The sequence below is a fragment of the Cydia amplana genome, chromosome 8 (genome assembly GCF_948474715.1).
Source record: "Cydia amplana chromosome 8, ilCydAmpl1.1, whole genome shotgun sequence".
In the NCBI taxonomy this organism is placed as follows: domain Eukaryota; kingdom Metazoa; phylum Arthropoda; class Insecta; order Lepidoptera; family Tortricidae; genus Cydia; species Cydia amplana.
Window position 1 is genome coordinate 14,695,485 of NC_086076.1, and position 18,060 is coordinate 14,713,544.

Below are 18,060 nucleotides of genomic sequence, written 5' to 3' on the forward strand. Positions count from 1 at the left end.
CAAAGGAAAATACGTTACAAAATGTCGCGTTTACTAAAATATTATCAAAATAACTATTTTTTTCTAACTATTTTGATAAAAGAGGGACGGGTAGTATATCTCGCCGCGGGATACTGTCGCGCCAATCATGTGCTAGGCCTACTGATAAAATTAATACTTCTCAGACATTCTTCTTCGTTTTTCTCAAATACGACTTTAAAAACAAAATCAAAAGTTTATAGGAAAAAACCCTGTGTAGTTAATATTCTATAAAAAAGAAAGTAAATTAGTTATGAAAATCATAAATCATTTATTCGCAAAAAAAAAGAAGTGTTTGACATATTACACACATGTATTATTTTTAAGTCTAATGTAATAATATGACGTGCTAAATGTAATGTATATAGGTACCTATAGTCATCTATATATATAAATGCAAGTGTCCTGACTGACTGACTGATTCATCAACGCAGAGACGAAACTACAAAAGCTAGAAAGTTGAAATTTACACAGTAGATTGCATTTATAAAGTGTACAAAAGATAAGAAGCGATTCTGAAAAATTCAACCCCTAAGGGGGATAAAAAGGGGATGAAAGGTTGTGTGGGGTACAAGTTTTATTTTAAGCTAGGAATTTGAAACTTTGTAAAAAGGTATAATATTAAAAAACAAGAAAACTAATTTCAGCGTTTTTGAAAATTCATCCCCCAAGGTGGTGAAAAAGGGGTTGAAATTTTGTATGGAGGCCAAATATTTTTGTGAGTGTGAGACTTGAATCTTTGTATAAGGGAATATTGTTAGAATACAAAAAAGTAATTTCAGGGTTTTCAAAAATTCATCCCCTAAAAGGGGTAAAAAGGGGTTGAAAGTTTGAATCCATTACAAATGCTTTGAAACTTCTTAGAAAGGCATAATAGCCGATCACAAAAAAAAGTACTATCGACGTTTTTGGAAATTCAACCCCTAAGGGGGTTAAAAAGGGGATGAAAGTTTGTCTTAGGGTTCAAATTTTATTTTGAGCTAGGAAGTTGAAACTTTGTAAAACGGTATTATATTAAAAGAAAAGAAAAGTAATTTCAGCGTTTCTGAAAATTCATTCCCCAAGGTAGTGAAAAAGGGGTTAAAAGTTTGTATGTACATCAAATATTTTTTTTAGTGCGGGACTTGAGTTTTTGTATAAGGGCATATTATAAGTATACAAGAAAAGTAATTTCAGCGTTTTTAATTATTCATCCGTTTAAAGGGTTAAAAAGGGCTTGAAAGTTTGTATGGAGATCAAATATTTTTTTGAGTACGACACTTGAATCTTTGTTTAAAGGCATATTATTAAAATACAAGAAAAATAATTTCAGCATTTTTGAAAATTCATCCCTGAAGTTAGTAAAAAAGGGGTTGAAAGTTTGTATGGAGATCAAACATTTTTTGAATACGGGACTTGAATCTTTATTTAAAGGCATATTATTAAAATACAAGAAGAATAATTTCAGCATTTTTGAGTGCGAGACTTGAATCTTTGTATAATAAGGGCATATTATAAGAATACAAGAAAATCAATTTCAGCGTTTTTAAAAATTCATTCTTTAAAGGGATTAAGAAGGGGTTGAAAGTTTGTGTGGATTTCAAATTTTATTTTAAGCTAGGAACTTGAAACTTCGTAAAAAGGTATTTTATTAAAAGAGAAAAAAACTCATTTTAGCGTTTTTGGAAATTCATCTGTCAAGGTGGTGAAAAACGGGTTGAAAGTTTATATCCATGGAGATCAAACATTTTTGTGAGTCCGCATGTATCTTTGTATAAAGAGGAATATTATTAGAATACAAGAAAACTTATTTCAGTGACTTGAAAATTCATCTCTCAAGGTGGTGAAAAAGAGTTTGCATCGGAAGCGAAAATTATTTTTATTTAAGTTCTTAAAAAAATTAAATCTTCTAAGGGGGTGGAGAGGGATTCTATCGAGAAAATATTTTTCAGTTAGGGAAATGAAACTTCATAAGTAGATAGTTTGTGACAGACAAATCTCATGCTTTGTATAATTATTAACAAATGAGTGGGACGGTTACTGCTATCTTCTTTAGGTGGTCGCCGACATCCGTTAGGACATGGCAAAGAAGAAGAAAAAGAAGACTGCTATCTTTTGCTGCATAATGCTCTATGCTCATATAAAAAATATTACCACCAACATACAAATCCACGCGAACGAAGTCGCGGGCAACAGCTAGTATCTTATCTTACTAAAAATAAAATACGGTTTGTGATCCTTCCGAAAGTTATAGCCACAAATCAGTCCCGTCCCAGTTCACACAAGAGCAAATCAGACCACAAAGACTTTATTGATAAATGAAGCTATTCTTGCCAGTATGTCGATGATGTCTTTCCACTCTATTAGCTGGTGCATAAATCCATTGCCTGGTGTAACAAAGGAGTATCTTGCCATTTTTATAGTCGCCGTTTCCTTTGTCCCATTATAGGTTAAGCTATCCAAATAGATCATAAGAGAGACTATATAATAAACATAAAACTTGTTGTACAAGAAGCCGTGACATCGATTTCGGATTTAAGGTGCAGTGGGTTCAGCCAACAGTGTTTTTAAAAATCCCTAGCGCTATTTTAGATCAGTATACGGTTACCAAAAAATATACAGCAATTTTGGGGCCTTTTTCTATTAACAAATAGAAATTGGATTTAACAACTTTCGCAAGACATAATAAAATTACGAACATAAATAGATCTAAAACGCACGATTAAAAACTTACAACTATTATTGCCCAAAAACTATAACATAAACATAGCTTCTAAAAATGCGTAATTTATTTTTCACCTCAGCAGCTCGAACAAGGGTACTTTGCTACTTAAAAACAGTGAGCAAAATCGCATTTTGCTCACTGAGTGGGACAAAATGAGCAAAATGCTATTTTGCTCACTCAGTGAGCAAAATGCGATTTTGCTCACTGTTTTTAAGTAGCAAAGTACCCTTGTTCGAGCTGCTGAGGTGAAAATTTAATTGTTGGTATATCTTAAGAAAACATGAGTGAATAGAGGTAAGTGATGAAGAAGGAATACATTTGTCGGGTTCTCTAATATGTTCTCACTGCTGAGGTGAAAAATGTTGTGTACTACACGAGATCAAAGTTATTTACATCTCGTGCGCTTTTGAGTCCCTTACTACGCTCAAGATTCTAAATTAGATTCACTCGCTACGCTCGTGAATCTATTATAGAATCTTTCGCTTGCACGGGACTCAAAATAAGCACTCGAAGAAATATCAAACTTTGATCTCTTGTTGTACAAATAACTATTTATCGAACTACTTTATCCCTTACCCGTTTGTTTTCTTTAAATCTGTGAGTGCTTATTTTAATTGACTGCGTAAGTACCTATTAAAACCACCTAATTGTGTCGAACTTCCCATTTGGAATCCTTCTCCTTCCTTCTCCTCGTCGGAGATGGCGGGACGAGTGTGTACTTACTGTCTTTTCCGGAAATCGTTTTTTGCTATTCGCAATTTTTACCATTAATTTTTTTATCAATAGTTTCCTTTCCCGAAAGCATTTCTAACCATTCGCATATTTTCCCATTAATCTTATTTTCCAGTAGCTTATTTTCCTGATAGGTTTTCTAACGAAAACGATTTTTGGAAGAGACAGTACACACTCGGCGGGACGCGCTTGATGCCTTTGACAGACTGGTGGGAGACTTCAGGGAATAGGGATACGTGGAGAAATAAGAGGGAGGCCTTTGCCCAGTGGGATAATATGGGCTAATAATAATAATAAAGCTTACCGTAGCATCGCGACGTCGTTGACGACAGTGTCAGGGTCATACAGAGGATGGATGACGGCCTCGGTGACCCTCATTTCGAGTTCACCGCGGTTCCGAAGAAGCAAATCGTGTTCGCCGAGACGTACGTAAAGGCGCTTTCGAACGCAGTGCGCCGCTGTCACTACCCAGCGGAGCGATATCAGCGTACCTCCGCAGAATGCTTCCTGTGAATAGCAAAAAAATGTTATTAAATAGGATATTCAGTCTAATTTGTAAATTAATGTCAATTTGATCTCATTTTGACTCGCCCGTGCATCTCTGTCGTACTTATATATTTGAACGAGTAATAAACGTAGGTACGGCGTTATTCATAAACGTCTGATAAGTTAATCAGCTGATGATCGTCGTTTGTCCCTATTGTCATAACGACAGAGGGACAAACAACGATCATCAACTGATTAAGTTAGCAGGCGTTTATGAATAATACCAGTAGAAAATGTAACGTACGAAACGCAATAGGTAATACTCTCCGCTCCTTCATTAAAAGGATTCTGGTATACAGCTGCATTTTGATGTAGGCATAAAGATGGATAGTTGTGACCTAAATAACATGTCAGTATCGCGGCCAGCAAGCTAGGTTCGTCGTGCGAGGTCGGTATCGAGTAATAAGAGTTCCTGTTCAAAATATTCTCCGCCATTGTTCTACACTTGACGGTTGCCTGACGGGCGATAAAATGGCTTTATTCTTTGGAAAATTCAAAATCATAGCCGCTAACAAACTGTCTGTAAAACAAAGATGGAGGAGAGATGGACTGTCAAACGCCTATGAATATCCTGAAGCAGATTATGAATAAACAACGAAAACATTGCACGATGAAATTTGAAGATACTTAGTTTAGCTTTTATATACAGCACCCTTCCTATTATTAATGGATCTATGGAATAGCCGGATGATTTGAACAATCAAATCGAACCAAACGGCAAACATGACCGACCGTTTCTTTCTTTATAGGCGATTAGCATAAAGTGCTGTCCCGAATACGCAATAAAAGCGTCTTTAGGTTTTTACCTACAAGTCATGTTTGGTCTACACTCAGAAACACTTTAAATGTGTTTGTGTAATTTTTATTTTATTTTTAGGAGCGCTTTCATATTTTAGTAAAACGATTTTCAGCCCGTTGAGTGGTTTCTGTCTACCTACCTATCAGGACGTTATATCGGACGAAATATCTAAAATTCAATATGTAGCAATTATCGTTACGTAATCCCATTTTCCAGGAAATGCAGGACCAACACAGACGCAATGCGTTACCAATATTGAATTCTTGGAAATGAATATAGGTGCCATGAAGGAATACGTAATTAGCTATGTCGTTAACGAGAGATTTGTTTTTTTTTTTAAGCATAGCTACGTCGTAAATAAATCTATCGCTTTTAAAGCTGAAAGAAAGGTAAGGTTTAATTATTATTTAAGAGTTAAGAGCATTTAAAAAAGTGTATGAAATCTGTTTATCGCTCCAAATTTTTATTATTATCAAAAAAAAAAAACGCAGGGGCATTGCTATGGTTAATATACATAAAATAATGTAAAAATATTTTCCATGATGTCAATATCCAGAGAAGAAAATGGGGAGTACGTTTGTATGGAGAAACGGTCGCCCCCTTTCCTCTTAATATATTGTACTAGTACAAGGGACGTATGTTTGATGTTTAATACATTGTACTTATTTACAACTTGCTGATTTGCTTAACCATAACTCACGTTCTCTTCAATTACAATTAGGTATAACTTTCCGCCGAAGGGCAGAAATAATAATTTATTATGAAAATTTTCGAGTTAATAACCCACAGCTTAATTTCCAAGTACCTATCGTAATTTCGATCCTTCCTTAGTAAAGATTATTTTTAAGGTAATAAAGAGAGGTAATGTAATTATTTCGTCCTATGTACATATTTACTGGCTTCAAGCGCTGAAACTGCCTAGGGAATTAAATTATAGCTCTGCTCGTCTAAATTTTTCTAAAGAAGATATTGTTTCATCTAACAGGTAACAACCGCAACCCTAACGTTTGTAAATTATAATTTCAATAGCAACTTACCCCCTTTTTTATTTAATTCTTAACAAGCAGAAACGTCTGCGATCGATGCTATTAAGCTTAGAATAAATTTAAAAGTGGAAAAATTACCGTCTTGGGTGAGACTTGAACTCCAGACTCTTGATCCAGAGGCCGTGAGTTCAAGTCTCACCCAAGACAGTAATTTTTCCACTTTTAAATTTGTTCTAAGCTTAATTACCTTATACCGGTTGAGTACGGCGACCTGCCACGGCCACTTCCCCGGCGGCGCCGGCCTGCCGCCGATGATGCGCAGCATGCCGCGGAGCCGCGCTCGCGCAGTGCCGCGTTGCCCTATTCTACCACATTCGAGCTTCACGTTGGGTGTCACCCGCGTGTCTTCAGGATGGAGCGCTAGCGCTGGTGGCGGCATTGTTTCTTCTACGTGCGAGTGCGTGTTGGGTGCGGTTTTTTCTGAAACAACCCATTGATAATTGTTAAGTTAGGTTTGTTTATCATGATATTCGCGACACTGAGGCTCAAACTCAGTTTGCAACATCTTATTTTCAAGTACCATTAAAATATGTATGGCAAAACCGATCAAACAATGGTCGAAGCTTTTACTTATTCCGATTATGTGTATAACAGAACATATTAAAGAGGTTAGAATGGCTATCGCACACAGTTAGTATCGGAACCGGTGTCGCCGCTCGTTCCTCTCCACATTTACTAACACTCGCGCAACTGTAGTCAAAACTAGCTAGCGCCTTGTGTGCGTGGTGAATGGATACGCCTCCTTTAAACAGATTTGACGTCTGGCTTCTTAATCTGAACGTTATTGTGGCGCAAAAAGGCATGTTTACTTCATTTTCGGTCAGCGCGGGCGAGTAGCATGCGAGCGTTTGCTCAAAACCCCGCGGCGACACGTACCCTGCTCGCATCGCCATTCTACTTGTTCTGTGATGTATATGATTTATTATATCAATTATAATTATGACAATGAAAAGATTACTTTTATCCGTGTACAGTCTTCATAATAAGCTATATTAATCGATCAAGCACTAACTCAAGTATATAAACTAGGTTAGGTAAAGTTAGAGTACCTATGTGGAAGTTCACCTGGGTCCTTGCGGCGCATGCGGCCGCGGATCCAGCGGTGGCAGAAGCTTCCCTCGAGGTAGCAGAGTGCGCTCTGCCGGATCACCTTCCGCCCACATAAGGCTGGCCGGCGGCAGTGCCTGCACCAATTATATTATATGTTGTTTACACAATTTATCAACGTATCTAATAGAGTCCAGCCAGCCTATTATGGATAGCTTTATCCACATCTTTATTCACGTGATAAAATAACTGTCACTGTTTAACACCGTGGGAAAGAAAGTGACGGACACCGTTTTATCACGCTGTCACGTAGACAAGAACGACCATCATATCCGTACAGCGGCGGAAGCATGGTCACATTTTTACCATGCCTGTCACGTTCTAAGAAGTATGTAAGTGCGATAGTGACGGGCATAGTGACAGGCGATAAAAATGGAACCATGCTGCGCCCGGAGGAATCGCAAACCACGGCTCTTGGACCAACAATTACGGTTCTTCATGACACTAAAACAAATAACACTTCGAGGACTTCGAACATTAGAAATACTTTTAATTTGTGACTTTTTGACATTCCTTAAAATTGATGATTTCTAAGTACTGTGGCTCTTTTGTTCAAAAGTTATTATTGGTAAAAAGGTATTACCGGTCACGACAGATTTATTTCAATAAACAACTAATTCCTTTTAACTATGTATATGAGCCAATTTTATGTTTATTATGTAAAGTTATGTAAAACATTACAAATTGTCATGTACGTATGTAACATTACCCCTTATTAATACAACTTTTCATATTCATATAACATAGAATCTAGGTGTTTACATTACCTAAGTACTCGTATACTACACCAAGAGATTACTTCACAAACGATCGTCGACTGTTTAATATTACTAGGTAGGTATGTATCCTATAATCACGAACATCAGAAATTACCTCTCGCACTAACAGGAAACCTTATTCCCGAATACGTACTTGACGTGTCGAATTATATCAAAAATGTTTCGGCTGCGTACGATGCTTCCATAAAGCACAGACAAATTTGTGTGCAAACGTGACGCATGTAAAGGGGACCACTGATTACCAGTCCGCCGGACGATATCGGCCTGTCAGTTGTTCGGAGCTGTAAATTTTTTGTTCTAACTGACAGGCCGATATCATCCGGCAGACTGTTAATCAGTGGGCCCCTTTAGATGCATTGAATTTATGTTTTATTGGTATTGGATTTTCGTTTCTAAATGTTGCCCAGGTTTTAGTGTTGGTAATCCATTGTTATCAAAGCATTAAGCGCGGTTTGAGTCGATTTACGTAATTTATTCCACCCACTATGAATACCGTTTAGTGAATTTATGCGATACGACGAACAATTCCATCACAGTTAAAATGTACTTTAATAACGGATTTAACTGGTATTGATTTTGGCTTCCAAACTAAAAATAGATGCTTCAAAACCTGGCTATGCCCAATGATTTTCTTAGAATTTATGTTGACATTTATCTACTTTAATTCCTTACCAAACTTGTTTGCTTTAATTACCAAACTGATCTATTTTACTGAAGTTTGATAAATTAATTTATTCGTAATTTGTTATCGCCAATTAAAAGTTACCTTAGCGAATAAATCATTTTTAGGGTTCCGTACCCAAAGGGTAAAAACGGGACCCTATTACTAAGACTCTGCTGTCCGTCCGTCCGTCCGTCTGTCCGTCCGTCCGTCCATCCGTCTGTCACCAGGCTGTATCTTACGAACCGTGATAGCTAGACAGTTGAAATTTTCACATATGATGTATTTCTGTTGCCGCTATAACAACAAATACTAAAAACAGGATAAAATAAAGATTTAAGTGGGGCTCCCATACAACAAACGTGATTTTTGACCGAAGTTAAGCAATTAACGTCGGGCGGGGTCAGTACTTTGATGGGTGACCGTTTTTTTGCTTGTTTTGCTCTATTTTTTGTTGATTGTGCGGAACCCTCCGTGCGCGAGTCCGACTCGCACTTGGCCGGTTTTTATTTTTATTTTCATTCCTTGCATCTCTCGCTCTCGTTCATGTTCTACTTACTTCTTTTTTCCTTTTAATTTAGACAGCCCTTTGACTTGAGCTAATACCCCATGAAAAGATTTATGGCCGCTGACTCCGTAAACGATAACAATTTTAGTACAAAAACAGCGGCATGGAAGCTTATCGCTCGGGATCTCGCTGCCTTCACTACGTTGCAATTAAAAGATAGAAGGGACTTTAAAATACCTGTTAAAAGCCCTGGTTGGAGTAAATTTGAATTTAGGGAGACTGTTTTATAACAAGATATATGGCAAGGTCGGTTTGTGGTATCGAGCGAAATTTATACTAGGCATCGTGTTGCCATTTTAATAGACTTGCTAGTTCGGAACTTAACTTGCAAATAGTAAGTACATATAGGTACGTTCTAAATGGTTACACAATCATATCAAACCTAGGAGAAAGTGAAAAAAAAACCGGTCAAGTGCGAGTCGGACTCTCGTTCCAAGGGTTCCGTACAATACCCTATTTTTAATGTTTTTTTTATGTGGAACGTCAATGAAATGTCTTTAAAAAACCCGTAGGGGTCGGATCAAAAACTAACTAATTAAGTCCGACTCATGCTTGACTGTACATTTCTAATAGGTTTTCCTGTCATCTTCAACTTCAACATTTATTCAGCAAATAGGCCACAAGGGCACTTTTACACGTCAACATTGAATTTACATACAAGCAAAATAATAATAATAATACATCAACAATTATTAAATACAACTACAACTACCAAATCAAACTAACGTAATACAATTACTTAGAGATGTATAAGGTCTCTTAATGTCGAATTACATAAAAAAACTATAATAATAATATTAAAATAAAAACAAAACAGATACATGGAAAAAAAAAATCTAAACTTATTTAGAGGTGTAAATGTCTCTTAAGTGTCAGAACTAAAATAGTAGTTTATGCAACAGTGATATAATAAGGGTTCTTAAAATTCAAGGGTCGAAGTTACAAAACGAGACGTAGTCGAGTTTTGTAAAAAAAGACCCGAGAATTTTAAGAACCAATTATGAGCTGTTGCATACATTACTTTTTCTATGACAGCTGCAGCAAAAAAAAAAAAAAAGTTATTATTAAAAAAAAAGAGTTATTATTAAAAAAAAGAGTTATTATTTAAAAAAAATTGAGTTATTATTTAAAAAAAAAGAGTTATTATTGTAAATGAAAACATACCTCTTTCAATCAAGATGATCGGAACTTGTATCTTTAAAAAAAATAAAGCAGTTGTATTATACTCATAAGATGACTGCTAGCAGTCATCTTATGAGCCTATAGACAAAGCATTCAAATGACATTGCTTTAGATATCACTGTCAGTCATTTAATTGACACATTTAAGTGCTGGAGTAGAAAAAATAACATAGATTATCAAATTATCCTTAGAGATGTATAGGGTCTCCAAGAGTCACAATCCTGTATGATGACATTACGAGAAAAAAAAGGTATAAAGGCATCTATAGGTAAATAACTATTTTGTGTATTGTTTTCAAAATTTTAAACCCAGTAGTCTCGGAGATAAAGAGGAGGAATGGTCGGACAGACAGACGCACGAGTGATCCTATAAGGGTTTCGTTTCTTCCTTTTGAGGTACGGAATCCTAAAAATTAAACAAAAGTGTGCCATTATTTCACAAGAGAATGCATTAGAATCTGAAAGAAGCGCAAAGTAAGTTTTGTCCCTACAACATTTTGGAATAGATCAAAATAGCTAAAATACCTGGAAGTAAAAACGAATACCCAAAAAACGTGGGACGCAGAGTCCTTCAACGTAGGTAGTTACCTACCTACGTTGAAGGACTCTGCGTACCCAATGAAATTAATAAAAAAGTGTGACATGTGAAATAAAGAACGACATTACTTTTGGTGATATTATAAATTAAATCAAAACGAACGGAGTAATAATAAAATGGAACGAAGAGATGAACAATATTGTTATTGTACAACATATAAGAATAATCTTGTTGATAATATCTAGGTATTCCGCATTCGATTCTCCAATATTCTGTTTGACCATCCATAAATCAAGTGATTAGAAAATGGAGTACCGCACATTTTGAATTTTATCCACATTTTGCTCCACGTAGAATTTCAAAAGTGTTCATAATAAATTATGCACCCACGTCAGCCAGTTTAAAGCTGAAGCCACGTATTAGGTTACGTATATCAAGTACCCGAGTCTGTTTCCGATTTTCGGATCCAGATTTGAAACCAATTAGAATTTGAAATTAATTAAAATAAAATTAGTACAGTCGACGTCAAAGATATATTTACAATTGAAAGTTACAAAAAAATCTTTACATTAAAATAAGTTGCCATGTAATGTGACAAGTACTTGTTAACGTGATATATTACAGTTTTATATTTTCACACAATGTGCCCAAAATATGTTTACACTATTTAATCCGCGTAGTTTGCCCCTTTTTATGACGTATGTTCGTTTACATGACAAGTTACAGAATAATATTTACTCTTAATGTACCAAATTAAATTGCATCTAAAGATCTAATGTAATATTTACAATCAACCATATATAAACAGTTTTATACCTGCTGCTAAATAAATATCTTTACAAACATTTGAAAGCTGCATTCTAATTTCAAATAATGACAATCGTCGAAAAGAGTACCATACTGTCAAATGGTCTGTTTGTCTCGTTCGTTTAGATGACGTCAATGCTATGTCGAGTATGTAATTCCGATGTTTACATTTAAACCATTTTCAGTATTTTTGATTTTCAGGGTTTCGTACCCAAAGGTTAAAACCGACCCAATTACTAAATCTCTACTGTCCGTTCGTCTGTCTGTCTGTCACCAGACTGCATCTATCTCACAAATAGTTAAAACTTTCAGACGATGTATTTCTGTGCCGTTAAGTTTAATAACAAATACTAAAATCAGAATAAAATAAATATTTAAGTGGAGCTCCCATACAACAAACGTGATTTTTTGCCAATTGTACAGAACCCTTAATGGACGAATCCGACTCGCCCTTGGCCGGTTATTTTGTAAATGCATAGATACTGAAGAATTATAAGTTAACCCTTTTCGGCGCCATGTCAAACGCAAAAGCTAATATGAATATTCTTAATATGAATTAATAAAAATAAGTAAGAAGGTAAAGAAAGTTATAGCAAGGAGGTTTCATAAATAAAAAGTAGGCCAGAATGAAATAGGTGAATTACAAAGAAATTAGTAAATAAACAGGTGAATTGTGTAAATATGTTTTTGTAGCAGAATGCGTAAAAGTTTTTATGCATCATGAAACGTAAAAACAGAAATGTTGCTCTTGACGTGTATCACGTTTGACACATTGGGTGTAAATATTATTCTGTAACTTGTCATGTAAATGAACATACGTCAGAAAAAGGGGCAAACTACATGGATTAAAAAGTGTAAACATATTTTGGGCACATTGTGTGAAAATATAAAACTGTAATATATCACGTAAACCAGTACTTGTCACATTACATGGCAACTTATTTTAATGTAAAGATTTTTTTGTAACTTTCAATTGTAAATATATCTTTGACGTCGACTGTACATAATAATAAATTTTAGAAATCCAAATCCATAATCATAGAATACGTTTACATGGATTTGAAGTATCCACTTCAGTAAAAACAAAAAGATATCACTGCTTATATTTGTTAAAAAATGGGCATTCGGTATCAAATTCGTCTGTACGGATGTTATGTTCTGTACGACGGAAACGCAGCCTTATAATGGCAAACCTCACTCTGTTCTGTTCACGTCTCTACTTAAATATACATATTTACATATTTATTTCTCTCTCGTCTTCAATATTTGTCTCCGAGAAGAATTAATGGGGAGTGCTGGTGGCATAGCGGTAAGAGCGTGCGACCCCGGCTCGTACCAATGAGTTTTTCGGAACTTATCTACGAAATATCATTTGATATGTACCAGTTGCTTTTCGGTGTGGGAAAACATCGTAAGGAAACCGGACTAATCCCAATAAGGCCTAGTTTCCCCTCTGGGTTGGAAGGTCAGATGGCCGTGGCCTTCGTAAAAACTAGAGCCTACGTCAATTCTTGGGATTAGTTGTCAAGCGGACCCCAGGCTCCCATGAGCCGTGGCAAATGCCGGGAATGCCGGGATAACACGAGGAAGTAGAAGAAGAAGAAGAGAAGAGAAGAATGAATGGGAAAAATGGAAACTATAGGTCTAGATTAAGAGAAGAAACTGTAACAATATTTTCTGTACGACCGTTTGTTTCATACTTAAATAAAAAAAAAAAAAAAAAAAAAGGGTACCTTTTTCTGACGGTAGTACATCGCCGGGAGCAGGTACTCCACGGAGTCCACGTCGAGAAACCTCGGAATCTCTTCTGGACGTCCTCGTTCATGTCTAACTGGCGACTTTGGATCTGTTAATAAATATGAACTTTTCATTTGTAATACATTTTATTATTGTTTAAACATTAATCAGTACTTAATAGGTTGGTATCGTATTCGTTGTATAATTACTTACCTATATACAAAAAAAACATATATTTAGATATTACGAAAACCTAGTCACTTTTACTTTGGAATATTTTCTTAAATAATTATATAGGTACAGGTACAGACAACTTCACAAACTTGAAAATTTTGGCTATTTTGCATACTTGAGATAATATTTATCGTCTAAAAACTTGTAAGCAGTATATTATTCATTACAAAGTAAATTACTATTCAATCTCCTGTAACTTATGTTAGCTTTCCGCTATGAAAAGTAATTCACGGTTCAATTATTTTGACTTATAAGTGGCCTTGTTGTCAACCAAATTCGTGTTTTTATACTTTTTTCAAAACATTTGCTCAGAATAATAGTTTAGAACAGATAATATTTATTATCGACCAAAATTCAGAATTCATAGCATATATTTGAAAACAAACATTCGCTCGAGTTTTATTTGACGTATGTTTTGTTCTCGATCTACATTGTTGCTTTGGGCCCGATTCGGATTTTGAAATAGACATCTGTAAGATATCTTTTAGACATCGCCAAGATACGATAACGATATATTTCAGATCTAACCTGTCAAATTTGACGATTCTGGAGATACTTTTGAACGATTTCCACAAGATATGGCTTAGAGATCCATTCACATCTAATACATATCTAACTCTATCTAACGTAAAAGTGACATTGGTTGCTCGAATTGCGTTGCAAAAGAGAACTAGTTGAAATCTAAACTATACCGTATCTAGAATGGATCTAGTACGTGTCGTCTCTTGTGCATATCTTGATGTTCGAATACGGCAGTTTGTTTCTGATATTTAAACTACATCTGCTGCTGTGGGATAATTCAGACGATGTATTGGTTTATATTTATGTGTATCTGTATAAATGGTGATCGATGTAGTTGGTGATTTTCATGAAACGGAAAACTTTATAGAAAATAACCTGCGAAGAGGAAAATTATAAGTGCGGAGAGAGAAGAGTCGTGGAATGTACTGGGCCCCATACATTCCACGACTCTTCTCTTTCCGAACACACTCTAAGCCCTTTAACTGGACGTCATGGCATACATAACTCGGTCGAATTTAACAAACCGTTGATAATCGTTTATCCCTATCCACCATTTTGACATTTCTGTTTGTTAGAAAAAGACAAACTTTTACAGAGGTTTGAGAGGTTGCTAAGTTTTATGAATAAAGTAAAACTAGGTATCCCTACAGAAGCTGGGATAGAATGCTCACTGATTGTATATGCAGCGACGCAGGTGGCACGAGGCTTCTCGGGAACTCGCAGCTGTAAACAAAGTTACTGTCAACATCAACACGCTATGTTTGTAAACAAACGGTGCAGTCATAGAGATGCGGTGAATTCCGGCCCGGAACTGTTGTCGATGGAATTGAATTTCGGCGCGATTCGGGAAATGAATTAGAGATTCACTAGATATGAAATAGTAAAGATATGTGACGTTCCACGGCAAAAGGTACCTTATGGCGGTTGGCGCTTACGCTATTATTAACGCCGCTCCAATATTCAGCCGGGGCAATGGTTGATATGTTGTTCTTTGATATGTTGATACGAAACAGGGAAATAATAGTTGAGTTAACAAAAATAATGCATTTTTATCAAATTCTGAAACAATAATTTAATAAAAGTTACCTATGAAAATATTATTTTTTGTACAGTTTCATAAATAAATAAATAATATGGGTCAATCTTACACAAATCGATTTAGTCCCACAGTAGATACCTATAAGCTCAATAAGGAAGGTATTATGTGGTGTGGGTTGCACTATTCAACGATATATAATTATATATAATAGTACACACAAACAGTAGCCTTTACCAGGATTCGAACCCGGGACCTCCAGCTTCATATACTTCATAAGCAGGGTCACTACCGACTAGGCTAAGAGACAGTGCCGACTAGACTCACATCATTGGCCTTAGCGTCAAATGCAGACGATTTATGGCGTAAAACCGGAGAAATATCCTATTACACCGCCTAGGACGAAATTAAGGAAACGCAGGGATGCCCAGCACCTGCATTACCCTCTCGGCTTCACTGTCTTATCCCACAGGAAAGGCGAGCCAATACGTGTGGAGACAGGTCAGCTGCAGGAATCTGCCGCTTATTTCAGGTTGGACCCTACTCGCGCCTTACGGAAACTCCATTCCGGGTTTTATTTGGAGTATCCTTCTCCTAGATGGATCGCAAACCAATGCTAAGAGGACGACCATCTCCCCTGACTCACATAGAATGTTGAAAAATATAGATATTCATATTTTAATAATATATTATAAATCACCTCTAATAAACTATAAGGAACCTCTCTCAATTGTTCCAATCTGACCAATTTCAAGCCCATGCCCGGTTTAAGTATCCCGGGCTTGACCCATTAGAGATTCGTTTCTGCGAAGGCCGTATAATAGGTATGCATAAAATATAATCTGTTCGCCTAATGTAAGTTACATTAGGCGAACAGATTATATTTTGAATACAAAAGCTGCTTTATTTCCCTCAACAACCTTATTTCCTTACAGGTTTTATTCTAAAGTATACTTTACTGTTCTTAAAATTCGTTCTACTTTCGAAGAACAGAGAATACGAGAGCGCGTAGTTTAGGAAAGTCATTCGATATCGCAACTAGTACTTACTCCAATGTCTCGAGTTTGTACGTTAGGTACTTACTACGTTGGGGTCCTCATCTTAAGACTGCATTCAGCATTTCTGAGCTGCGGCGTGGCGCATTCACTCTCGCTTCATAAGCTTAGAAATGCTCGGAACTTGGGCGTATACCTATACTTACTATGTTAACTATGATTACTTAAAATATTCGTTCATTTCATTTGACTGTGTTAAATCTTGTATCATATATTACAATTATTAAAACAAAATAGCATCTTTGGGCAACTATATCTCAAGACATTGGTTTATGTAAAGCAAACAGCAATCATTTTGGTGTACATGTAGTCTGCTCAGAAGATTTTCTAGTGACTTTTGCCGTAACAAACTGTAATCCCACCTTGCCACTTGGACCTGCAGCGCGTCGCCGCAGCGCCCGCGCCGCAGGCAGTGCCGCCGCCGCGAGCGCCGCCCGTCCCGGCACCCACTCCACGCGCTCCACGCCATCCAGGGACCTGATTCGGAATACAAAAATGTACTGATGCAACGGGCTTACTAATTGAATGAGTTACATAACACAAAAATATGATACGCGGTTATCACACTGGACTGGATGCCTTTACCGCAGTGCTCCCAAACCAGAATACGGAAGGAAACCACATCAGTATGATGACCCTTTAAAAAGACTTGAAGGACTTTGCAAAGGCAAAGAGAAACTTGGAGCTTACAAATAATTGACTGCTATAAGTAATATCATTACTACCAAATTGGAAAACTTTCGTTGAAGGACTTCGCATACCTATCAAAATAAACATAAAACACAACTTACAGAATAAAGTTGTGTTTTATGTTCACTTTAAGTGACTATTTATTGATCGATTTAAACTTGGTTGTAACAATCTATTCTCACTTTAAGGTAATTAAGTTTTTCGCTGTCGGGTTTTCTTTATTTTTTGCTTGTTTCTACTGTCCAAGGGACAGTCAAGGACAGTCAGGACAAGGGACAGTGTCAAATGCACATTTCGGAATAAAGCCAATGTGCACTCCATATTGAACACCTGGAATAAGTGCTGACTTACTGAACTTACAGTGCGCGCTCTCGACTTAAGTCGAAATTATTTTTTCGCTGACGCTTTCGAAAGAAGTGATCTTTGGATAAGGCGCTAGTGCAGCCAAAATTCAAATTCATGTCGCCTTGATAATCCACAATAAGTTTTTTTATTACCTATTGTTTTATTTGTGTCATTCCTATTTGGTAACATTTTATATTGCCGTAACAATAAAAACTCTAATTCTAATTTCACAATATACTTTGTGTTCCTTACCAGTATGGCTCCCGTTATCACTTCCTTTTTTATGTCTTAAATTAACCTTCCCCCTTCTCTCTTCAACATAACTGTGAGCACTCATGTCTGCCGTTTCTACTCCAGCCTGAAAAGGAATTGACAAATCTCTCGCTATTAAACGACATTTCAACAATAAGCCATTGTGATTTACGACAGCAATTTGTTGCCATTTAGGGCAACTAGGTTGCTCTTTTCAACTTCTATTCTCCATACAATAGGTGCGCCAGTTGATCAAGCGGGGCATATTTCAATTTGGCAATGCGCCAGACGTTTTTCATGGAAGGTGCGTTGTCAGTTGCATTGGCTATGCATGATCGGGCAGCTGTGACGTTACGTGATATATTGAGTGCATCGAGAGGTAGGTACTCACATAATACGTTGCTGCAATTTCCGTGAATATTAAAAGAGATAATAGTGTGCATGTCCGCTTCATATTCTTCGGCACAATGTCAATCTCCAGCCGAATTCTGCATCTATAAAAAAAGATACAATTTTCAGGATATTTCAGGTTTTTAAAATATTTTTTTTAAAGATATTAAATAATGCTGTTACGTATTTCTATAACTGTCGCATTGCGTTTTTTGTTGGATTTTTTAAAGTTTTCATCTTAAGGATGACTCACGCTAGACCGGCCCGGGCCCGGCCGAGGCCTCCGACATGTCGTTTTCTATGACGGCTGATC

At 36.4% G+C, this 18,060-nt stretch overlaps 2 protein-coding genes across 2 annotated transcripts in view; both read right to left on the minus strand.

Moving 5' to 3' along the window:
• The window catches only part of LOC134650479 (uncharacterized), a 166,278-nt gene extending 164,240 nt beyond the window's left edge, over positions 1–2,038 (minus strand). The window contains exon 1 of the mRNA XM_063505435.1: positions 2,033–2,038. The gene's annotated coding sequence lies outside the window, so the exon portion shown is untranslated. The remainder of the gene's footprint in view (positions 1–2,032) is intronic.
• Positions 1–17,847, minus strand: part of LOC134650211 (vitamin K-dependent protein C) — a 30,317-nt gene extending 12,470 nt beyond the window's left edge. Inside the window, exons 1-8 of the mRNA XM_063505154.1 lie at positions 17,749–17,847; positions 17,358–17,463; positions 16,433–16,547; positions 14,651–14,702; positions 13,220–13,332; positions 6,911–7,029; positions 6,033–6,265; positions 3,759–3,961 (exon numbers count right to left, since the gene is read on the minus strand). Coding sequence (XP_063361224.1) covers positions 3,759–3,961; positions 6,033–6,265; positions 6,911–7,029; positions 13,220–13,332; positions 14,651–14,702; positions 16,433–16,547; positions 17,358–17,463; positions 17,749–17,811 — 1,004 coding nt within the window. The 5' untranslated portion in view covers positions 17,812–17,847. The remainder of the gene's footprint in view (positions 1–3,758; positions 3,962–6,032; positions 6,266–6,910; positions 7,030–13,219; positions 13,333–14,650; positions 14,703–16,432; positions 16,548–17,357; positions 17,464–17,748) is intronic.
• Between the last annotated feature and the right edge of the window lie 213 nt (positions 17,848–18,060).